Raw genomic sequence first — 26,105 nt, forward strand, 5'->3', positions numbered from 1 at the left:
TTGAGATGATGAAAACAAGAGGGTTTCGATGAGTTCATGCTGCATGCAAGGCCAGCGATTTTCTTTCCTTTCCTGGGAGGGGAGGGGGGGGGGAAGCGTAGGCCTATTGATATTATTCTTTGATAGTATTCATAAATTCATAAATTAATGAAAAAGGGGGCTTCGAAGGACTTCTGTTGCATATAAATTAGGCCAGCACCAGGACAAAAGCCGGGAAACGCACCTTTCAAGGGAACATTATTGTGACGACAATATAATTATAGGCGTTTTGATAGCATTCTTTGAGGTCTACCAATGCACTCTGTTGTATGAAAGACCACGCATGCAAATTTAAGTCCCTTTGCCCGTTTGCTCAACGAGGTAGACAGCTTACAGGGATAGTTGAGTTCTGTTGCAGAGGGCGCTACACAAAATAATTTTGTTGTGAGATAATGAAAAACTGAGTGTCAAATTTGAAAGAACATACAATTTAAATGAGAAAATCATCTTTGCTTGATCAAAATCCGTTCAGAGACGGCTGAAATATCCATAAATATAATTGTGTACCACCACAAATATTAGGTAATTTGAAAAAGCCGTTGAAAAAAAAACGAAATAGCGCCTTTTACGTCGTATTCCAGCCAATGCCGATGTTGGCTTTTTTGTTGGCATTTTCGTGTTAGTTAATACTAAGCAAAACCAGCCGGCTCATGCATTGTTATTTTTAATTAATTAATTAAGGCAGTCACCGTATTCGTTTGAAAGTGGAGCTGAATTGGTATGATCGTACTGGCTAAATTTCACACATAATTATTGGGGTCTAAAATTACATTCATAGCAATTTTAGGTTCTAAAAGGGCACTAGAAATGTCATAGACAAGAATAAGAGCAATAACCATGCACTTTGAAGGTATTTGCGGTCTGAAAACAGAACTCAACTATCCCTTTAATAAACCGCCCAAAAATCCTCTGAGTTTTCGAGACGACATAATATATTTTATGCAGTTCCGTATTTTGTTATGCAGAATATAGGTCCTGTGTATTTCACGCAATTAAGCCGATGCTTGTGTATAGATCATAATTCCATAAGGAATACCCAGGTTATTATAGGTTGTTGTATTGTGCGAGGGAGTGGATCTACCGACCAAGGATCTTCCCTTCAATTTGTGAAAAATGAAATCATGAAATTCTAGATCATCATACGGCCAAATTATCGCATAATATGCAATATGTGGTATGTAAAGAAAAATGATGTGTGTTTGTAGGTGGGGGGGGGGGGGGGGGTAATATGACATTAATCAATTCTGAGTAGATTGCATCACTCGATTGATTAACTTCCCATCCCGATGACATTCTTTAGACGATTAGTTTACAAAATCATTAATTTTGCTGGGAGTGCGAACTTGAGCTTGGTGAAAATGTAAGCGATACCAGCCGCAACTGTTGCAGCAAGAGGCGGGTATGTGTCATAACCAGTGGCTTCGGCGCGATGTTCCCCGATTTCGCGGCCTATAATGCAAAGTTGGGATTTTACTAGAAACTCGTAGGCGCCTTGCCCTTGAGAATAATACTCTTTGATATCTTGACCAATATGATACTTCATGACTGAGGTTTCTTCAATATCGAACAATAGAGGGACACATAACTATTACCCAATTCCCACATTAAGTCACGCTAAATTCTGACGTAAATAAGTTAATGATGTTTCGATAATCGTATCGTTAGAATGGCAGGGGAAGGCCTATATACAAGTATTTCCATTACGGGCTGGGGCGTATATCATAACACGAACCAGGATATCGGGAACGAAAGGATGGGTGTGTACCTCCATGGAGGACATTTTAACGTTGTTACTTTGAGATTTTGCATTTTAATATTGGTCTGTATGTTTTTTTAAACGCTGACAATACAAGCGTATGCAATAATTAAAACAACATTCAATTAATTTTCTGAAATATCATAAGCTCTCACTACACAGTAACTATATTTTCGTTCGAATAGTGCACACTAAAGATACTTTTTGTGTTTTGTTCTTTAATTAAGGATGAGTCCATGATCGATACTTAAAGGGATTGGGTTACTTTGCCTCAGATTCTTAAAAAAAATCTTGGATTTAGCTCATGCAGGCTGCAATCATAATTATAAACCTTTCGGTCATATAAATCCCATAACTTTTACAAGCCGATTACAAGCCTGTCTGATTATCAAGATATCTATGATTGGAATTAGAAATTTTAGAATTCTTTTTCATACCACCACAGTCCATTGGGAAAAATGAGTATGGTAAAAACCGGTCACTCAAAGATTTTTTTTACTTTTTAAGGCACTTCATGCTAATTTTGAATGGCAATTTTGTTAGGGCTTCAATATTACACCATATCTCAGACACTGATAACACGTAGGGCCATGCATCTCAGATTTAATATTTTTAAACGATGCCTTGGCTCGTTCAAATATGACGCGGTAAACCGCCTCATATAAGCCCCCGACTTTTTTTTTTTAATGTGTAAAAAAAAAGGGGGGGGGGGCAACTGCGCGTATTCACTGAGCTTTGTGTTATAAGATACAGAAATATCACGCGTTTAACATTGTTCCATTATCTTCTTTTTTTTAAACCGCCGCTGTTTTGCCATGTCATGAGTGAAGAAGCCTTTACTGTATTATATATCTTGGCGAATATGAATGAGACATCGAGGAGACCTACAGTATCGACGAGAGCGTTTGGAAATGTTAGAACATGTAGTGATGTAGGCCTAGGTAAAATGTGCATTCCGATCTTCCATTCCAATATTTGTCTTGTACTCGTCCTAAAGAGTGGAAATTGAAAATCAAAGAGACAAAGGAGCATACTAATAATGAAAAAAAGAATAAAACGACTATTCTCGGGCGTTTAACTTCCACGTCGCCCTGCCTTTGCATACTATGTAGAGCCGAGATCGTACACTAATTATAATGATTTTTTAAAGAAAGCTATTGACTATTTCTGATCAGAGAGAGCTATCTATTACAAACAAAGTTTGCTTGAAAGGCCAAGCTGATACGAAATTGATATTCATAAATTCAAAGACTTCAGATTTTAGTTCGGAGTTAATTTATTGAAAGCCATTACCGAATAGCGATCTAAATACCCGTCGCTAACAGGCTGCCAGCTCTAGATTTCATCGCCGGAAATGCGCGTGACGAGAGAGATTATTTGTTTCTAAATGTCTTTGTAAAAGAGTAAGGGAATGCCATTTCTTCTGTTAGAAGCGACGCAGTATGAAAAAGAAGCAGGAAATTTAAGGTCTCTCGATGGTTCTTTTCCGCTCTCCGCCATTCTTCCGCACCGGAAGTTGTGTTTATGTCAGATAAAAAACTATCCCCCGAAGCTAGCATGTACGGATCTCGGGCGCGAAACGGCTACGCTGATTTTCAGTTTCCCTCTTTGCGCAGACGATCGTTGTAACGCCGTGCAGCTTGCATTTGGACGCGATCTCCTCCGAACGGGCCGTTTCTAGCAAGAGTCCAGGAAAAGAATTAAGGTAAGCCTGTCCAAGAATATTTTATTTACAGTTTGTGCATATTCGTTCATTTTGACCAATGATAAGTCTCATTTAATGGACAGTAGGCCAATATACCTAAATACGGTAGGCCTAATGTTTTGAACTCCTAAGTCTTGGTAGAATTAGTTATTCACACATGCTAGCATGTACGGGAATTAACTTATAGAATGCACGTAAATATGATTTGAAAGGGAGATGATCACATGCTTTACTCTAAATGATTAACTGTCAAGATAGTTGGAATTTGTTCAAGATATGATTGACGAATTATATCTAAACGTTCTCTTATGACTCGGTTTGGTTGACCATACAGAACGGTTATAACAAGCGAACATCGTTTCTGATAGGTAATTAGTAACGTGAATTGGCTAATTACACTTCACCATCCTCCCTTTATTACCAGAAAATGGAAGTAGGCTACGCCCCCCCCCCCCCTTTCCAACATTTTGTAAATGATTATCGGGCAGCGCGCGGTGCTTGAATAATGCAATTTTAGATATCTTACCTAGTGTATTTTGATGGCTATATAACGTTTTAAGCATAACTGCAGCGTAATTTCTTTGCTAGCTCGCTTTGCTTTCTCACAATTTAAAAAAAAAATGGGATGTAGTTGACGTTAGGACCGGAGAGAGTCAGCCTTTAGATATGACATCGTTTCGTCATCATGACGTCATTCGGCACCAAACTTTCAACGCGAAATAATCGTCATTTCCTGAAAACGTGGTATGTTATTTTCAACGGGAATACATAAGCCTGTTGACAACGGTCGGATTTTGAATGGATGAGTGCGATTTGTCACAGATTTAATAGCATTAGATGAGTGGGTAAAGGGAAAATAGAGGTGAAACCGAATACAATTTATATTATCGGTTTCTTTACTATATTTTCAAAACATTGTTCTACTTCTTTCTTTACTATATACACTATTTTACTATTGTTAAGTCCCTTCCTTGCCTTGCTTCATCACCAGGGGCGGAGGAGCGTCTTCCAAAGTCTTCCTTAAATCTTTTTGTTTAGATAATGATATGTACCACTACATTGCGATTACATTACCTGGGATGTTTTCAATATTTTTTTATCTCTTTACATTGTTCGAGATAGTGTTTAAGCAAATTACTTTTTGAGTCGGTGTGATTGTCTGGATATTCATATGCGAGAAAGCGAAGCGAGTGAGCACCAATTTAAAGATTTGTAAGGTCCCAATACGAAAAATTACATCTCATAAAAAAGAAAAATACAAACCCGATCCTGACGGGGTTATAAGCACAATATAACCATGAAAGACTGAATATACTTTAAATGAATAGCATAATGATATCAACTATAAATACCGAGCGAGGTTAGCGAGCGAGCTTTGGGAGAAATTAAAGAAGAAGATGCTCTTGGTCGCTTTACGGGCACATGGAGAAATGAAAATGAGACCCTTGTCAGAAGGCAAAAGGACACTTATTACAAAGCATAAGGAGCCCGTGTAAACGTTAAGAAAGGAAATTATCATAAGTGAAAATGGGAAACTTCTCGCATCTGAAAAGGGGCACTCACAAGAGATGAAGGGATCGAAAGATAAAGGGCGCCTATCAGATTCTAATAGGGGCATCGATCAGAAGTGAAAAAGGGCAATTATGAAGAGGAGCAGGGGCTTTTATAAAAAAAAAAAGGAAAGGGGCGCTTACCACATGGACAAAAAGGTACTTAGAAAGGAAAAAGGACACTTATCTGAAGTTAAAGAGGGCACTTATGGGGTACTTGAAAAGGTGAAGGGAAGCGCCGCCTCTGCTCGTTACATTATCATGACTTGTTTAGAAAGCACGGTCGCAAAGACTAAAAGATTCATCTTAATTACTATATGTATTGCATATTGCCTTTCATCATATGAAGTCCAAGCCAATGGTGATCCATTATTTCAACTAGAAAATCACTTTTCTGGACCCTATACTCTGCGTTTGGACGTTCTTTGCATACGGGGCAATGTATTTATAGTTATTAGCAAAGTGAAGCAAGCGAGCAAAACGATTGTGGCCTCTATTTGTTTACTTGTTCTGTTTATGCTTGTTTCGTCAAAACAATTTGTTTTTCTTGTTTAAAACAAAGAAAAATCTCTTGACTTTTATGTTCCGAGATATTTCGGACTCACTAAATTTCCTTCACTGGTTCATGATAAGCGCAGAGATTATAGCGCAATCGAAATTACACCAACTCTGCTAAAATATACTGCGATAATGTCTGTGTAGATAGGATCTCATATACGAAGGCGATAATACCAAGTAAGACCTTTATCATAGTCGCCGATTTCACTCATTGGGTATGGGTTCGAGGTAATAGGACACTTCCGAATTGGGGCGAGGGCCTTGCTTGATACTGACCCCCTCGCATTCTCCCCTGACAAAGCTATAAATGGGGGTATGGGACATTGTGTCTCCGCCCCCTCCCAAACAGGATGAAAAGAGAGAGTAAGAAAGATAGAGAGAGAGAGAGAGAGAGAGAGAGGGGGAGAGAGAGGGGGAGGGGGCGGGTGAGATGCATGGAAAACGTATCGGGAAAGAGGATGACTAGACACCTCTTCGCCACCATACCATCCTCGCTCGATCACTTCGCCCGCTCCCATTTTCATCTCTGATATACGACCATAATTCCACCCAAAAAGACTAGACAGAAGTCATGGCACCCCTCTATCGTTGTTCATAACTATTAGCCCCATTCCAAAGCCGCGCCCTGGTGTAAAAATATATTTAATTAGTAACTATTTAGTAACATGCTTTTATGCTTGATAATTTATATACGCGTATTCAGCAAAATTACTAGGAAGCTTTGTGGGATTCTCAAGCGTGTTTATTCACTCTGATTTTCTGTTAAATAAATTACAAATTTCACATGCGTTTCCTCCTGACATTTGAACATACGGTACAATGCCGAATGCAATAAAGGCCTATCCATTGAGCTACTGGGCAATCATTGAAAAGTAGGAAGCGAATACCTCAAAAAAAGAGCTTGTGTTTGGGACATCAAGATTAATAATTTCTTTAGACCCCCAAGTTTGAATCCTGATCTGTTCGCGGCAGTGGGGGGGGGGGGGGGGGGGGGTGGAGTGGAAGTCTCTTTTCTGCATACTGAACAACGACCTGCGTTAGATGACTACGTACGTGTACTTGCACCATTCGCTGCCTGCTTTGTGACGATAGGTTAAGGTGCTTAAAACAGAAAAGGATCGTCACACTCGAAGCCTAAAAATTAATGTAAGAGGGTTTAAAAATATACCACGGACGGTCATTTCGACACCCTGCTACCTTTCCCCGTCCCTCGTTTCCTGCCTCCGTCCTCACGTATTACGCTTGCCCCGCTGAGTCATCCCAAAATGGCTCGTACGTCGCCGGCGGACGTGGCGAATTTAGGAGCGGAGAGGCGGTAACTAGGAGAGGAAACAGCGCGGGGCGAGAAGTCGTGAACTCGTCATCAGCTCGATCTCAGTACTACGAGGCTTTGGCTTTATCCGCTCTGTAGCCCCTCGCCCGTGTCCTTTGATTTAACTTAGAAGAGGGAAGTATCCCAGGGACTTCCCGTCTGAATTGATTTCAACTAGCCTTTGACTGGTTCTCAGGCTCTCACTTTCCGATTTTGGTAACTACTGACCAAAATTGATGGCCAAGTCTTTGATAAAGTAAAGCACATCATTCTGCTTTCTTCACGATTTCACTCAAAGTTGATTTAGAAATATTCATAGTGCTATCGAATGCAGACATACTAAAGCTTTCCAGTCGCAATGATTTTCGCATCTTATCGGGAACCCCTTTTAGCATCTAGGTGGAAAGAAGCAATATAGAAAGTAGACGGACATTATTAAGTTTCACGCCGGTGTTCGAACCCATGACCTTTTCAGTCAAGTGATTTAACCACTCGACTGCGACATCTAGTTTCAGGGCATAGAGTGGATCCAAACTGGGGTCCACTGGACATCACCATCATGGTGGGGGGGGGCGCTGGTCTTACTCGATGGATCGAATGCAAGTTAACCAGGCCTTTGCTGATGAGGTGTGCATGAGAGCTGCATGATCGTAGCATCTCCTTCTCATGTCTCATGTCCTCTTCTCCCTTTTCGCGCTCTCCTCACTCCCCCCCCCCCCCCTCTCTCTCTCTCTCTCTTTCTCTTTCTCTCTATGTCTCTGTCTCTCTGTCTCTCTCTCTCTCTCTCTCTGTCTCTCTCGCTCTCTCAATGTATATGTCTCTCTCTCTCTCTCTCTCTCTATCTCTCTCTCTCTCTCTCTCTTCAACATTTTGTCCGGGGGAAAGTGCCGTGAGTACAGCTGGTCTAACATTATTTGTGTGTTATTTGTTCATTGTTGTGCTTTATTAGGGGCCTCTTTGATCTTCCAACAATCACTGCATTAAGACTTTGATTCGCCTACCATTCCGAGGATGTGTTATAAAGCAGGGGGAGTGGAAGGGGAGGAGAAGGGGGGGGGGGTAATTATCAAAAATCGCTAGCAACCAGAAAAGAAAAAATATTTGTGTGTACTTTTAGGAATGCAATATTGCGTTTGAAAGGGGGCACGGGTCGGTTGTGCCCCTAAATCCACCAATGGTCTAATACAGTAGCCTATAATGTTACTGAAATAATATAACCAAGATTGGAGAGAAAACTTAAATCTTGAGTGATGCTGGCTTTTGACGTAACTTGCCGTGGGATATGTGAGACGGATCGCTGGCGATGACATTTTAAAGACCAAATTCTGCCGCCAAAATATTTTCATTGAATGCGTCATTTTGGACCTCTTATAAGTTATAGCTTGTATTACCATCTGACATCAAACGTAGCTAACCAAACAACGAAAGTGCGCTTATATATTATTATGAGGCGGAGATATCAAAGAAGGGGGCATCTTTTTTCACTCGCTGGACAATAAGACGAAATGAGAAGTTCTTCAAGAGGATATTCCCTTTATCTTCATCCCTCGTCTCTTCTCTCTCAGTCCCTCTCCCCCACACTCTGCATCTCTCTAATATATTCCAGCCCCCTTTTTGCCAAACTTACCCACACATAGGCCTACCGGTGCTTACGCTCTTTAGCAGGGGCTCCTTGTTTGATACATTAAGGTTATGATAAGACATAATTATAGCTAGTAAAAATCAACGTTATTGGTTTATTGTTATTGTTTTTTGTGAGGGTGACAAAAACGACAGCCATTGTAGTCGTCTAGACGCGAAAGACGTAATATTCCGCAACAACCCACCTAAACTCATATAACCCCAAGTCCCAACCCCGAATTCCCTCTGTTCCCCTATGTTTCGGTTCGTGGAGGAAAACCAAACAGACATGACCCCCTTCTCCACATCCTCCTGTTGTGGTGTCTAACGTTTTCAGTGTAAATGTCAGAAGGCGAAAATCACTTTTAGATTCACACTTTCTGTTGCTTCAGATGTTTCACTAAAAACTGTTTTGAAAATCACCCCATTATTACCCCCACATTTACACATGAGAAACTGAAAACAATAACAATCTTGAAGTGAGTGAATTGCACTTAATGTAATCGAAAGTAATAATAATAAAGACATTATCCACCCAGAGGGTACTCAAAGCGTCATGTTACAAAATTATTTCATTCGCCTGTTATAAATAATGTTATGCGAATTGCTTACATAAATTGTCGCTAAGTAGGGCAAGCATTATGGCTTGTCTTATAACTAACAACACGTAATTTATTGATTCGCATTCTGACTATCGAAATACAATTATTCGTTACAGGTGAATGAAACTTGATTTGTAGCGCGGCACTTAACAAAGATGTGTGCATTAAAGGCCCACAGCACTACTTTTAGCTACTTGCGCCCTCTATATATAACACACAATGCCTAATCGGTGACCATTGGTCCCCCATGATCCTCTTTTTCTTACGTTAACTGAGAGCTGAGTTGATGAGATAACCACCTGTCCAGTGACCTTGCACGGCGGTCTAATCCCTCCTGTAAACTACGGCAGATAAGCTTTAAAATTGATTACTTTACGAAAATGGCACATTAAAGTCTCCCATTTATCAACTCTTTCCATTGGTCCATGCTATTTCATTCATGTTATTTCATTTTATGAATTACTTTGGACATCTCTTTTAAATGATTTCATTAATCATGAATGATTTTATTAGCGATCCTAACCAACATCATATACCCAACATCTGACCTGTCGGAAAAAATATGGATACCTTGCAATCATAGTAATACAACTCTTTTCCAATGACAGATGTAAAGATTGAAATAAGTTGTTTTTAATATCTTGAGTATACAAGAATCGTCTGTTTGAACGCTTTACTAGACGTATTGTTTTGTCTTTTGCAGGTGAAAAGAACAATAGTGTTGAATTTCATCTACCTTTTTTGTTTGGTTTATATTATGCGATTGTTTCAAAGTTACTTGTGGTATAGCTATATCCATGGTTGAAGTTGTGCTGTAGTCCCTCTGCGGAAACAAGCCTCGCCTCTATGACGTCAGTCGTCGCGGAGCTAGCGGAAACTTGGTATTATCTGTGATGGCCTTATCGAGCCCAAGCAAGCCTCTACTGGGCGGCCAGTTTATACATCCCCCCCCCCCCCCTCGTTGCCCCTGTATCAAGGGGCTGCCAAGTGTGTGCTGTAGCCCCTCCCCTCATTTACATTTCTCGTCTTTTGGCTCTTCCTGCCCCCCCCCCCCCCCCCCATCCCCCCCTCTCTCTCTCTCTCTCTCTCTCTCTCTCTCTTTCTCTCTCTACACTCCTCTCTTTCTCTCTCCCCTCTATCTCTCTGTGACTTAAGACTATACGGGGCGGCCAAGTCTGTGCCCCCTCCCCATTTCCCTTTCCTCATCCTGTACCCCTCTCTCTATCTCCCCATCTCCATTGCCTCTTGTTCACCTTCTATCTGTATTTGTTTTTGTATCTCTGTCTCATTTACTGGTAACGCGGTCAAAAACAAGCTTGAAAAAATCTCTTAGTATGTCTGTCTTTGTTGCACACACACATATTCTCTCTCTCTCTCTCTCTCTCTCTCTCTCTCCCTCTCTCTATCTCTCTTTCTCTCTATCTTTCTTTCTCTCTCTCTCTCTCTTCCCCTTCCCCTCGATCCCATTTCCCCCATAAGTTTTTAACAGGCTTTCTCTGTAATTTAAGTATATCTATATCTTGCTTCCAGCCGACCCTATTCTCGTGTTATCTCATTTTCTTTATCCCTCCTTTTAATAATTTACAAAAGTTCACGTTATTAACCGTCGTATATTGCCAAATGATTTTCCGCTTAGCTTCCTTTAAGGTCAACAAACGGAAATGAAAAAGATAACTGTTGCTTTAAGCCGACAAGAACTCGAATGATCATGTGATTACAAAGTCATTGTCTTCATCACGTGCCTCGCAACAATGCTCAATGATTATGACAACAGAATCTGATTACATTTAGACCGTCTGATCTACCCAGACAGAATATGGACATTTTGTGTAACTTTGTATAGTAGATGTTTAGCTTTTATATATTGTATAGAGAGAGGGAGATTGGGAAGACGGGGAGTAACAGAGAAAGAGAAAGGGGGAATGCGAGAGATAGAGAGAGCGAGAGAGAGAGAGTGAGAGAGAGAAGGGGGGTTGAGAGGAGTGGTTCGGGGGGGGGGGTCTCATAATATACACTTATTATCTCAATACGATATTGTCGGCTATTCCTTTAGTTTATTTGTTTGGAGAAACTTTGTTACATTATTATTGGCATTAAACAGGACAACATTTTGCCTATTTCGGACATCCTCCCTCTCATAATGAACCTGTTCATTAGTTTCTAATTATAATAACACCCTGGTTAATTTTTTTTTTTTTTTTTTTTTTTGTTATAGCGCAATTTTATTTTTTTCGCAATACGGCTGCCATTTTCATTGCGAATATTTTGATATTTTTATATAAATTCTGTAATAATTGAAATGTTGGTGCTTATGACGTTTCTGCAATAATACAAGCAAACAAGTAACCAAGCATTCAGACACGCTAGCAAGGAAACAAACAAACTTTTAAAAACCACAGAAACAAAAAAACATGTATTGAAACCAGACTTCCATTAAGTCCTACAACGAGTTTCGACGTTTATATTCTATTGCATTCTTCGATTCATTCGCTGAAATTTGTTCCTTGTATCGAAAAAGAGAATACCTTTTTTTTTCCGAGGCGCATGACCCGGTAGCATCGGTCAGGCCAAATTTCCGTCGATTTCCGTTCTTTCCTGTGGCAACTTCCTTTGGCGTGGGTTTGGAGCAGTTTACCTTGAGAAATAGCTCGAAAAATAAAGTCATGTCGCTACGGAGAAAGAAAATAGCAAACATATTCCATGACATCGGCGCAATTGGGCTTACTAGGGGCCGCGGGGTGGGGTGGGGGTGGGGGGGGGGGGGGGTAGGCAGTCTCATGAAAATTATATACCAATAATTCTTGACTTAAATGATTTTGCAGGTGTCAACAATTTTCTTCATATAAAAAAGAAATATCAAGATATTGAATGTAGAAACGCCTCAAGTGGAAAGAGCAATCTCAAGTTTATGGTGTATTAATAAAGGCCTATACCCCAGCTCGTTTATGGCCCTCCACAGTGATCACGTTTAGATTTAGCAAAAATTAATGTGTATTGACATTAATGGAATGGAAGTCCATTTTGTGTATGTATAGCCCTTTCAGCTTCTGTCTTTCCGAAACTTTAGCCCTTTTCAATTTAACGATGCGCCCCTGGCGCCTGTTTCACAAAGCCTTTTTTCAATTACAAAATTCAGTGACAAATCTGCTGATAACCAATCAGAAGCAAGGATTTCAGTAGCTTATAACAAAAACTGTCATTTAACACTGTCACTGATGACAAGTTTTGTGAAACGCCCCCTGATTCCGTGGCCGACATAAACCAAGGCCCTAATGTACTTTATTGATGAATAAATCGTACCCCCCCCTCTCCCTTCTTTCCCGCGACCGCCATGCAAATAATAGCATTATCTTGTCCAATGTGTTTGGACGGTGGACCTATGGTTCTGGATTCAACAAACTAATTTTGCAAAGTAGTTGATAGTGGTCCATTGTGTATTTTGCAAAGTGAGTTGATAGTGGTCCATTGTGTATTCAATGTCTTATATCAAAATATGGTAATTAAGTATAGCCTATATTAGTGGGACAAATCAGCTTACATTTTCCCAAGCATTAAGAGGCATGAGAACTTCAGTATTTCAACATTCTGATATGATGTGTGACCACAGCCCGCGATGAATATTTCATCATCATTATTTTCTTACAAAGCCTACAATAATATTGTCAACACTTCACTGTTCATATCGACAGCATGCAGGGTTATTATCAAACAAAACTAGTATTAAACAAAATCCGTTGCCTTGCTTCTTTAACACTTTTGCATGTGCACTAGATTTTTTTCATTTCATTTACATTTTAACAAATCTTGTTGTTATCGCAAAATTTATAATTTCGTTTTTGTTTTTCCTAAAAGGGGGAGCAGTCATCCTTTAACGGAAAGAACAACACCTATATCGTGTGACGTAATCCTTCTGAAGACTGGAGCTTGATATCGCATGTGAATCGCCAATCTGATTCTGACTCACAGATTACGTCACCGGTCAACCAACTGGACTATGGCAGGTGCTGAAGAATCAAACGACACCGAAAAGAAGAATGGAAATGTGGAAAAACAAGCGACGCAGTCATCGACGAAATCAACCACAGTGAAACCCGTGAAAGTCAAAGTCGAGATCGTTGCTGACGATGAGGATGACGAAGAGGACGTCGACGTTGACGAGAAGTGCCGCCGGAAAGACTCGAAAGCGATATTGATTCCAAATGGAAAGACACCACCAGTTCAGAAAAGGGAGACGGATGATGGCGTTGGCGATGTCGGACGAGTCACTAGCCGCAGAAGTTCAGACAATACAGGCGACAACGGGACTTTTTCAGGATCGATAGAGAACGAAGAAACTGGGTCTGACGATCTCAATCATGATCGCTATTCCCCGTTCGAAGGAATGGTATGTATCAGATTGACTAATATTTTTATTAATAATAATCAAATTGTCTTAAAATCTGATAATCTAAAAAAACGACCACGACGTGGTCATTTTTATGACCACGTACTTTTAAGAGTGTGCATGGTTGACTACCAAAACGTGGGTAAAAATGAACTCAACTGGGTCATTTTTTGACCACGTTTTGGTAGTCAACCATGCACCTTTAAAAACGACCACGTATTTTTAAGAGTATATAATTATACCCTTATATTGTGATTAGGCCTACAATATTTGCTTCACTTTATACACCATACAAGATATTGCTTAAGCATCTTGCTTTGCAGTTGGGTGTGTTACTCTGAAAATTTATTTGTGAGCGAGCGAAGCGAGCGAGGAAACATTTTAAGATTTGTGAGGTCGCAATGCGAAAAATTACATCTTATAACGAGGAAAAAACTCAATCCTGATAGGGGTATAAACGGAAGAATGAAAAGACATTTGGTAACAGAAGTATATGATCTACAGATGCATGCGAGCGTAGCGAGCGATCTTTGGGGAAATTACTCTTAGCCGCTTGAAATTAGGGGCGCGTTTAATGATGAGAGGAAAAGGGGGCACTTATCAGAAAAGAAGAGAGCATGAGTCAAAGTACAAAGAGTAATTTTCAGAGGTGAAAAAAGGGCAATTCTTACACCCTCAAAAAGAGGCACTCACCAGGGTAAAAAAAAGTCAGTCATGAGAATAGGAAATCGGTATTTGTCGACGGAAAATGGTCTACCATCAGATTTTGATAGGGGCATTTATAAAAGGTGAAAAGGGGAATTTATGAAAAGGGAATACGTCCCTTATTAGAAACGAAAAGAGGCACGTATCATTGTTAAAAGGAAAATTATCAGAGGTGAAAAGAGGCACTTATCGCACCTGAAAAGGGGCAATGACCAATTATAAAAAAGGGGCACTTATCATAAAGGAAAATGTTCATTAGTTGAAAGAAAGTAATTTTAAAGGGGGGTTTATCGGAGGTGAAGGAGGCACTTATCTGAAGTGAAAAGGAGTAACTTCTCGTACCTGAAAGGGTCATTTACCAGAGAAAGGGCACTAGTCTTATAAGAATGGAAAGTGGACATAGATTGCAAAAAAAAGGGGGAACTTGTCGAAGGAAAAGGGGCACGCTACCAAATAAAAGGGCACTTATCAGAGTTGAAAAGTAGAAGGGGCACTTTTACTAATTAATAGGGGCATGTCGTGTCAGAGTAAAAGGGGCACTATTAATTCCTATGTACTTTCGAAGATAACCCTTGACGCTACTTCACTGGAGGGCTTCAAGGGAGCGCTTCCACCCAGCATCTAGACCAAGAACTAAATAGTTTATTCCTCAGCACTATATCCTGACTTATGGATCCTGCTGTGTATCGTCGTAGAAGTAGAAAAAGAAGTGTAAAAGGGGCACTTTTCGGATGCGTGAAAAAGTGGGGGGGGTGCACTGTGCCCCCTCTACCCCCCCCCCCCCCCCCCCGAGGGACGCCTCTGGCAGCTGCACGTACGTTCTAAAATTATTTACAAGTATAGCGATCGACACCGCGGCGTCCGCCTCCTGGCATGCACGCCTCTGCTTAACCTCGTCCTACATAATTAACTGACTCATGATCATAATCATGCATCGCATCGATCATGATCATCAGCACGAGAAGCGCGTACTATTAATAGGCGCTCAAGTGCATCGGAAATTCCTACACATAATTATGCGCGCAGCCTAGTTAAGCGCGCACGTGAAGGGCGCACGTATGGGCGCGGCGCATTTGTTAAGCGTAAACGTTGCGCAATGATCTTGTTTTCTGAATCGAATATTTTGAACGCTTAACATATTACGAGAATTAACAGACTGCTCTAGATGTTACGGCCGATGTAACTTTAGCTGTAAGGTGAGGTTTGACGATCGTTCCATGATGATGCCGAACGGTATGATGCATATGCCGGAGGGCATGTTTATGATGATGCCAGAACAAGGACCCGGAGGAAGACACATGATGGCTCCGATACCGCTGGGCATGCCTATGGCAATGCCAATGACAATGCCCTCGCCCATGGGAATGCCAATGCAGCAGGTGCCCGCTCCCTGCCCGGGTGCGCCGGGCCCATCGACATCGTCTATTGCTGCTAGTGTTAGTAGTAAACCTTCTGGTTCTACTTCTACTTGTAGCGCTAATGATTATGAAGTGCAAGAAAATGTTTCTGGTGTTGCTGTTGCTTATTACACTGCTGAAGACATAAAGGTAGGAGTCCTACATTTTTAATTTTACGAACTGAATTTAGGACTCAATTAGGAGTTGACCTTGTCTTCTCAAATAGACCTATCTAACGTTAGCCATTCTAACTTTGTTAGGTCCGAAAAAATAAAAGCAACATTCTCAAAAACAAAATACAAAACAAACCAATAATTTGTTTTGTTTTCGTTTTTACTTTTCCTTGTTATCCTGGATCTTTTCCTCCTAATAATTTTTCTTTGCTGACATAGGCCTAGGCAAGTTTAGAACATTACCCTATCATATCATAGTCTATAATATATATCAGCAGATAAATGAGTAGACTAGACTAAGTAGGCTTAGATCTATAGTTATACTCACTGTGTTTCTCTCCATATTTTGTTTTCGTGCAGTGTGAGAGCTCGGAGAGCGACTACTTTAGCCCCATACAGGACCAGAACGGGAACGTGGTACTGGAAGTAGCCTGCGGATCAAACAGCGCGTTACTCTACGTCAACAAACTCTGCCAGGGCTCCAAAGGACAGTGTGTCCTCTTCGAGGTAGGTCACAAAATGTCACCAAAAGTACTTTCAATACGATCGCAAAGACTTTCAAGAAATCACACGAAGGGCGATTTCCTAACCCCTCTGTAGGCCTATTGTTTATAATAATAGAAAGAAATCATGTTCAAATTAGGAGATAATGCGTTTGCAAAAGATAATGGACAGGAGTGTTGAAATGGCTCTAGGTTCAATTTAAAAGAAGGCTATGAAATCACGTTTTTGGTAGATCCATGCAAAGACCGACAAGACCAACACATCACGGATTGACGGAACCGACAGACAGGCTAGGCCTTGCAAAAATTATCTGAGGATGCGTTCGACTGAAGGTTCGTCAGACCGACAAAAAAGCTTTCTGACGACTACTCGGAGGGTTCTCGAGACCAAAACTGGTCTTTTTGGAAAATGGTCAATTATAAGATGTCCTTGCAAGATCTTGCTTTCCCAAAGATAAAAAAAACCTCGATATCGATTCGCATTACGATATGTCTCAGATGCAGTTCTATAGCAGGGGACGTCGACCTAGGAAGGGGGCGGTATCAGATGCCCCGATCAAAATATTCCAATCACCCCCCATTCCCCCTTTAAAAAAAGAGAAAGAAAGAAAAGAAAAGACAAAAAGAAACGGATAAATAAATGAAGGAAAATAAAGTATTAAACAAAATCCTAATAGACACCCATACTCTTATTGCTCGTTAGTATACTAGATAAATATAGATCTAGGCCAATCCCTGGGAAAAAGCTTATATTAAGTCTCGTTTACAGCTGGAAAGGTCGATTAATTGTCTAAATGGTGTACGTATTCATTTTCGGGGAAATAGTTCCTTTATTTCGAGAAAAGTTTACTTAGATTTCGAATGACATTTCTTATGTGTCGTACAGTCAATATCGTTTTTACATTTCCTATTTTCTTCCCGGATGGAAATGACTGAGAATTTGAATAGTAAGGACATTACATTTTCGTTTTGATTCCTGTTTAATTCCACGTATATAGTATAAAAAGCGATGATGTATTTCCTTGTACTAGGATTTTAACTTTCCATAAAAGTTCGAACATTTTTGGTATTGGTCATTCCTTCGGATATCCACTCTAATGGTTTGCAGTATACATCTTCGACATTGTAGTATAAATATACGTCGATGTTCTCTATCGTTGGCTCGTTTCAGGACCGGTGGTACACACCAAACGAATTCCAGTTTATCAGCGGGCGAGAGACGGCTAAGGATTGGAAGAGGAGCATCCGACATCGCGGCAAAAGTCTCAAGATTCTGATGGGGCGTGGCCTCCTCATGGCACACCCACTCATGTGTGAGTGCGACACCTGCCGATTGAACTTCGCTTCTGTAAGTATACTATGACGGGGGTACTGCCCCGTTCACACAACCGAAGCAACTCCCAATCGACCAATAACCCACAAAATCTTTTACTTTCGTAGTCATGTAATTTTCAATTTGGTCTGTTGTCAGACTTACTTGGTCTGTTGTCAGACTCGTAGATGTGACCGGGGAATAAGGGAGAGGAAAAGACGTCGATGCAAATGGAGAAGGCATATCAGTCAGGGCAGGCGCGTACGCAGGGGGGGTTTGGGGTTAAACCCCCCCCTTTGGAAATTTTTTGTGTGTAAACCCCCCTAAAAAAACCTAAAACCCCCCCCCCCCCCCCCCCCCCCCCCCCCCCCCTTTTGGATTTTTTTTTTTTTTTTTTTTTTTAATTATTAAAAAAAAAAAAAAAAAAAAATTATTCCCATGGCCGACCTAAAAAGGTGACCTTACCCCCCCCAACGGAGCAAAATGTCAAATTTCCAAATTTCGAGACCAAAAAAAAAAAAAAAAGTGTCCTCTTACCCCCCCCCGCTTATTCAGCGGTCGGCTGAGTCGTTGCGATTTTTTTGGGACCAAAAAAAAAAAATGTGTCCTCTTACCCCCCCCCCCCCCCCCCCCCCCCCCCCCCCCCCCCCCCCCCCCCCCCCCCCCCCCCCGCTTATTCAGCGGCTGGCTGAGTCGTTGCGAAATTTTCGGACCGATTTATAAATGTTAAAACCCCCCCCTTGAAAAAATCCTGCGTACGCGCCTGAGTCAGGGTATCATTGTCATTTCACTGACGCAGGACTACGCCAGCGACTGGTGTGCCCTTTAATTGACGCACCATGTGAAGTTCACTTTTAACACCGAATGCATGGGCAAATTCAATACCCCGTTGAATTGTACATAACTTAGAAATCTCGTTCCGAAAACGTGATACATCTTTGTAATGTTCGTACATGTAAAAATGTGACGTACAAGGCCAGTGTAATTGCCTTATTAAGTTAAAATCATGTTTTTTAATTAATGGCTTATGGGCTACTTGCCTTGCCAGGCTTGAATTAACACAGGTAACAGCCGATCAAAAAACACATGAAAAGACTTATCTTTGTTAGAATGTCGACGTTGAGTCATGGTCAAGACTTCTGCTCTTCTACATGTATTATCGAATCGTCAACCCGTGTGCGTAAATTTCCTCATTTATTGTTTCTTGAATTTGGGCAAAATTCACGGAAAAGTGTCGGGGAATTCCGCTTTTCGTAAAAATATGTTGGTGACCCAATCCGAACCTCCTATCAAACTTCTGTCGATGTTAAGGCGTTGGCTTTCGGAATTATGAGGGGGGCGTTTCACAAAACATGTCATCAGTGATAAGTGACAGTTTTTATAAGCTACTGAAATCCTTGCTTCTGATTGGTTATCAGTAGAGTTGTCACTGAATTTTGTCATTTGCCATTAAAGAAAAGGCTTTGTGAAACGCCCTCCAGGCGGTTGACATGTTAAGCTGCGCCTTTTTGTTGATCTACTCGTTTTTCGGAATTCGACTTGCTTTCCACGTCAAGTTTTCATCCTCCCACTGTACTCCGACACTACTCTCTCTGCGCCTGGTTTAAATCTAATTTATTCTAAATTCCTCTTTTGTTAATGTTTATGAGAGTAATGGTACGGATAAGAGAAACTTGAAACGAATGAAGTCTACATCTACGTTAGATTTCATGCGATGGGAACAAGAACAGCATCTTTGATAGAGCATGAATGCAGAATTTGGAGAAGAATAAATTGAATTATTTTTTCATAACACGGACATGATGCGAAGATAGTATAAAGTGGGTAGAATACGCCAAATAAACATAAACTTGTTTGTGCTGTTTAACCCTAAAAAGGCCGGGCTATTTGAGGTCTTAGTACGGCCGGGGGGGGGGCATTATGGCCCCCGATCGCCGTGAAAATGTGCACGCATGTCAAGTGAAGTGTATAGAATAATATAATAATTTCAATTTTTTGAAAAATTCACTCATTTGCATATTTATAGTTATTTATGCAAATAAAGTCACAACAATCACATTTTTACCCATAAATCATATCTTATTCATATTTAAGCATTTTTTTTTTATACGACAAAACAATTTGGAAGAGCCAGCTTATTCCTTATGTTATCCCTTGTTTTGATAATTTCTTATGTTTTTCATTGTTTTTTTAACTTATGTATTTCATTGTTTTTTTAACTTATGTATTTCATTGTTTTTGTTGTTTTATTTCATTTCTTACTACAATTCAACTATTTTGACTCCCAAAACAACCACCTAAACTTTAAACAAGACCCAATAATCCATGTTTGATCTGATTTTAGGAAAAATGACTTTTCCACATGTTTTCTACACAAATCACGAAAATGAGCGATTTTCGGGCTGACATGCTAAGACAAAAGGTCACGTGACCTTGTTACCGTAGGTCCGATTTTCAAAAAAAATATTTTAAAAGTTGCGCAAGACTCGAAAGAAAAAAGTCAGCGAGCGGCGGGGCGCCATCCATATGCGTTCCCGAGCAATCGGAAATATCGTGGAGGGGGGGGGGCATAATGCCCCCCCCCCCGGCCTTATTAGGGTTAAGAAGATCACTTTACTGTGACCAGTTTAGTTATAATTATGTCTTTGCGGCCCATGGGATCGCTAATCTCCGAAATGGTGGAGGGAGAATAATGTGATGAATCGATGATGATAATGATTGGAAGTACTTATATATTGTTTGACAGCTGAAGACGTCAGGAGAGTTATTTGGGAGATTATAACTGTCCCTTTTTAGCAACTAGCTAAAATTATGGGAAAACTAAGACCCGCTTCTATTTTGTTTAACATTCTTTTTTAAAGTGTTTATAATTATATATATATATTTGTATAGGGGGGTAATCTCGAGCTCTATTAGAGATATGCCCCTTGTTAATGATGCCCTTTATTCATATACATGAAGCGCTTTCGTTGTTTTTTTCGAATAAAGGTCAAGCCAAAAAAGCACGATAAAAATGCACCTTTGTACCTTACGTTGAGAACGTAGAGGAAATGCATAAATGATTGTAGTATCATAGGCCTAGGTACGATTCCGTGCATTCATCTCCCTGTTTCGAACTTTATACTTTCGATAAGTCCAATTATTTTATGAACAGTAATCAAATTTCAAGAAATTGTAACGGGGCATTTACATAGGCTATAAAGAATACAAGGAAATCACAAATATGTTATTCAGTGGAATCAGTGCAATATGCAAATGACGTTGGTTCTAAACGGACATTTATCGCAAAACAAGCGGAAATGATGGCCGGTGAAGCGATTGGGAAAAACATTTAAAATGGCAGGAAACAGCGCAGCGCCAGAACGGAAACAAGACTCTATTAACGTGCGAGAGACGTTGTGGTGCGAGAGGCCACAATCCATAGCGCCGACTAGCGGAAACCTCACGACATCCGGTTTGGGTCATCGGTCATAGAATGCCATGTATAGACGAAGACCAGCCAGGATGTTACAATTAACAAGTCCATGTGTACATTTACATATGTTAAGAAGCGACTATACCAATAATTGCATTTCCCAATACAACGTGTATAGGCCGTTGGACGTGTAAGCTTAGTTCGAAAGTCGCTTTTGTAACAATTACTTCCTTTAAAAATATATATATATATATATATAATTTTGAAGTCTAATTTCCTTCCTGTGTGGATATTTGGACATTTATTTACTGCTGGTGTGCATCTTGTTTTTGTTTCAAATTCTTATCCCTTTTTAAATCGTACATACATTGTAAATAAAATATTTTTTTAATACAAGATTTGATACGAATAATTTGAGCTGCTTTGGAAAACACAATGCATAGTTTTTCAAGAGAAGTAGACTCTAAAGGACATTCTATAAAGATCTCTGTCGATAAAATCAAATGCCTGTACGTTGCGTTGCTGTGAATTGTTCATAAGCGCCTGCATGGTTTCTGAATTCTACGATTTGATCTCAAAGATATTGAATAATAACTGCTAGGACGATATTAGAGAGTAATTCTGAATATGTCACAACTGCCAATATCAAAGAGCGCCAGCTTTCATTGGCAGTCAGGTTGTTACCCAGCGTCAAAACTTAAATGACAAGCATTTCAGGATTGTTGGCGCGGCTCTCGGACATACTACTCTTTAGTATTTGTGATTGATGATGACGTGCTTCGCAAGCCGCCATCTAGCACTCGTACACATCCTTAAAAGTTAACAACAAAAGTGAAAGTAAAGACCTGGATCCGTTGAGTGTTGGTTGTAGTCTGACTGTTTATATCACTATCTCTCTGTCTGTCTCTCTTTCTCTGTCTCCCTTTCTTTATCTCTCCCCAAACGAGAGAAATAAACGTTTCTCAATCTGCTTTGCTGCAGTATACGACCGTCACATTATACTTTATACTTTCTATATACCAACTGTCCAACAAAAGCATGATCAATTACACTGATACGAGGAAGCGTCTAATTAAAAACATCAACAATCAAACAAGGAACAAGGAATTAGAAAAGTCAAGGAAGTGCAACACGCTAATTAAGTGTGGTAGACGTGTAAAATGACGATAGCACCTTCATTTGACTGTTTATAGATTATAGCCGATTTACAATTTTTTTTAAATGGTAGATTTCAGCATTTATCCTGGAAGAAAAAAAAATCATTTAAAGAAAAAGCAATGCTCTAAATTTATATTGACTGCGCTAGGTCATTTAAAATTAAGTCAGACTCAGACATGGTCTGTGCAGGTACAAGTACTTAGTATGATTGTACATCATATGACAGCCCATAGTCCTCATGATACACATTCTATGACGCAACCTATCTGTGTTGACTTGATGAGATTGTAATCAACGATCCGATGCAGTCATTTTAATCTATGAGCCTCCCTTGAAAGGAAGGAGGCCCCCTATCACGAGGTTATCCGTCCCCAAGCTCAGCTCATCCCGTGTTCCTGTGTACACTACCGCTCCGCTAAATCATCTCTAAAGATTCACTGAGCCCTAGACCCCCGATAGCCCCCTTTTCCCTTTATTTCCAGGCTATCACCCACAAACATCCCCATCATCAACATTATCATCGCCCCGTTCATAAAAGAGAAGAGAGACAGAGAGGGAAAGAGAGAGTGAGAGGGAAAAATGGCGATAGAGTCTCACATCCTCTCCCCGCAACTCTCCCGGGGATTTCCTGCTGAGCCGCGGCCATCTGTAAGTGAATATGCGAGCGGAAGAACGTTCAGGAAGGAAATCGTCGGGGTAGGGCAGTCCAACTCGGGGTTTTCTTCTCCCTACAACTGGGGAGGAAAATCCGTCTAATTTGAAGTAAATTATCGAAAGCCTTGTTGCATTTGCACAGGATGAATTGTAAATACATTTTGACGCGGGTTCCTGTACAGGAATGAGTGATTGGACGCGGTCTTCTTTGTGATGAGAAACAAGTGGTTTGCGTAATAACATAGTGCGATGTAGGAGGAAAGAGAAAAAGTGGACATAGTTTTTTTGGCGCCAGGATGAGCATTGCATGACCTGGGGGAAAGCAGCGACCTGTATATCCAGTACTGACTGACATCATATCACAACTTATTCTGACGCCATTTTGGAGTCTTTGTCTTGTCTTACTTCATTGCCAATCATTTTCTAGAGATAATGAATTTCAGTCTGTACCTGCAACGAAACTCGTTAATGTAGGGATCCTTTTCGACACAAATAACTGTCTTGGAAATTGAAAACCATCTCGGCGCTTTCTTGTCTGCGGCAACATCCACGATTGTAGCGCAGTCAGCGATTTATTGAGGATGGTTTTGGTAAGAAAGAACACCAAGGCACACTCTTTTGAGTCATTCATGCATGCACGCCATCGTTTGTTCACATTCATGTAGTACATTCTAATGTTCTTCTTCAAAATCGCATTACGAAATGCATGTATCTGTAAGATCGAGACACAATATTACGAGGAAAAGGATGCCCCTGTGGCATTCTTTGCAGAGTTTCTCATTTTCTTTCGTATTTCTCATTTTCATCTGTTTTAGTTGCTTAGTTTTAATGCCCTTTTAACGGGAGCGTGCATGTGTGTGGAGGTGGTTTGCGTACAATTGTGTGTGTGCGTGTGTGTATGTGCGTGTTTGTTGGGAATATCTCCTTGATCACATGGATGAAATATAAGTCCAATCACTTACAACTGTTTTATTGGTTTTTTGTTTATCTTCATTAGTACCTGCAGTTTACACATCACCACACAGTAATGTTTTCCCTATTGTTTTTTTGTTGTAATCCATATACCCCACATACTTTTGTTAACCAGAAATGAAATCTAATTCTGCGTCATATTTTGTTCTTGATATACGAATGTCAGCATTTTCATGTGTTCGTCCGGTGTATGTAGTTGGTTTGCAACAAGCCTTTTTGCCATTTTCACTTTGAAAAACAACACGATTTCGAAGACTTTCGACACTCATCGGAAATAAGTCGATACACTTTTATTTTGTTGCTTGATCTAAATTCAAATAAACATATGCTCAAGAGCGACTGCTAACGAAATGTACGGATCTTCACAACACTTGGAGATAATTATAACAAACAGTCTACCTCGAATTGACGTAAAATTAACCTTTAATTACTTGCAGTTTCTATCGTGAGATCCTACATACCACGAATGTGTATGTCATTCCTTGACCTTCCAATGTTATTGATACCGAGATTGTTTGGTAATCATTTCAAATACACAGAATGATGATAATACATCATGTCCATGAATGTCTGACAGCTGGCGTCTCGTCGTTTTCAGATGTCGGTAAGGCTGTCGATTGGGGGGATGTGGAAGGGGTTGGTTCATCTTATTTTCCCTGCTTTCCTATCATTTCCCTCTTCTCTCCCTTTCCCTCTTCTTCCCTCATTCTCTAGCTTTCCCCCTTTTTTTTTAAACATTCGATGGGGAGGGAGGGGGGGGGGGCATGTGTCCCATGCGCTTCCTTTTCTTTGATGCACGTAGATTAATCTTTTTAAAAGTTGTCAAAGTGTACTCTGTCGTTTTGCCACACAATGCGACGATTTACATAATGTTCCATCATGCATCAAACGTATGTGTAGCTCATTTATGTCACGACCTTTGTAGATTGTTGTTGAAAAGGGTGAATCTGCACGCCAGAGTGCATTTGAAATCTTGGACAAGGTTCTCTAAACATGTTCACTTGATCAAAAACTTGTCATTTATCAATTACTGCTAAATAATCCTCTTTCAGAAAGGACTACGAACTGCTGATCGACGAAGCGCAGTGTCGACGTCAACGACCAATTCGAACGGATCGTTAGCGTTGGTTGATAGATCGAGACTTCGACGCACAACGGGGTACGTACGATACATTTTTTTTAGGGGAGGGGGGGGTGGCTGACGTTAGATACTCGATATAACTAATTTACCATGGAGGTGTCGTGATATCATGTTTCATTCACTTGACTCTCAGTCCATGGGTTGAGGGTTTGAATCCCAGCCCGGTACTAATGTCATTTGACAATTATTTACATTTGCTACTCTCCAGTGAAGACGGTAAGTGATACATAAAACTGACTCATTAACTTAACTTAATCGATCGATTCCCCCCCCCCCCCCCCCATCTTTTTTTTTTTTTTTTTTTAGCCAGCCACTTACTATGGATGCTATTACAACTTTAAATTTACTACTTCTCCTTCTACTTCTTCTACTTCTACTTTTTTGTTTCACCTCTACTTTCCTATTGCAATTCTTTTATTTTTTATTTTTTATCTCATCTTCTAATTCTGCTTCTGCTTCTACTTGCAAGTACATCTACTTCCAAATACTAAGAGCGACCTCTTTTTCGATTGATGTTGCTTTTAATATTTATATGTTGTACATTAATCTACGATGCTGTTTGACAAAATTTTGTGATAATAAGTTTCACAACTTTTAAAACACATTGCTATCACTACTGCGAATTTAGCATCTACTTTTTTTTACTATTGACTTGAGCTACATATACTATAGCATGTTTTGGTTCAAGATAATTTAGTTTAGAACCCGCAATGATCATGAAAGGAAGTCCCATATTGCTTCCCGACAAATCGCAAATATATGCAACTCCTTAGTTATAATCAAACGTATGTTTCACGCTGTGCACGGTTGATCACGGTTTCTTGATTGGTAAACGTTCCCATCTCTCTCTTGTTGGAGTCATCTGAAATTATCAATTCCTGTATAAATCAGCTCAAACGGAAATGCCCATTACCGTCATGGAAAATGATAAAAGGGTCTCACTTCTCTTTCTTTACAGTATGGCAGGATGTAAGGGAAGGGGCGAAGGCTGCGTGATGGGGTGCAATAGAATAGCAGTTTCTAGAGACACTTACCAGATGAAATCAATTTAGATGACATTTATTGAGTGTTTGGTTGAAAGGCGGTTATTTCCGCCTTCAATAATGATGACAATGAGATCATGATGTGATTGTTCAATCACATTATACT

At 40.2% G+C, this 26,105-nt stretch overlaps 1 protein-coding gene across 2 annotated transcripts in view; it reads left to right on the forward strand.

Moving 5' to 3' along the window:
• The first annotated feature begins 3,228 nt into the window (after positions 1-3,228).
• Positions 3,229-26,105, forward strand: part of LOC100893739 — a 28,404-nt gene continuing 5,527 nt past the window's right edge. Inside the window, exons 1-5 of one of the 2 annotated variants that reach the window (XM_011667954.2) lie at positions 3,229-3,500; positions 12,995-13,526; positions 16,162-16,308; positions 17,476-17,652; positions 24,868-24,974. In XM_011667954.2, coding sequence (XP_011666256.2) covers positions 13,137-13,526; positions 16,162-16,308; positions 17,476-17,652; positions 24,868-24,974 — 821 coding nt within the window. In that variant the 5' untranslated portion in view covers positions 3,229-3,500; positions 12,995-13,136. The remainder of the gene's footprint in view (positions 3,501-12,994; positions 13,527-16,161; positions 16,309-17,475; positions 17,653-24,867; positions 24,975-26,105) is intronic. The other variant, XM_003729974.3, reaches the window with a different exon arrangement.

Source organism: Strongylocentrotus purpuratus, unplaced genomic scaffold (genome assembly GCF_000002235.5).
Source record: "Strongylocentrotus purpuratus isolate Spur 01 unplaced genomic scaffold, Spur_5.0 spur5_scaffold_16, whole genome shotgun sequence".
Taxonomy (NCBI): Eukaryota; Metazoa; Echinodermata; class Echinoidea; order Camarodonta; family Strongylocentrotidae; genus Strongylocentrotus; species Strongylocentrotus purpuratus.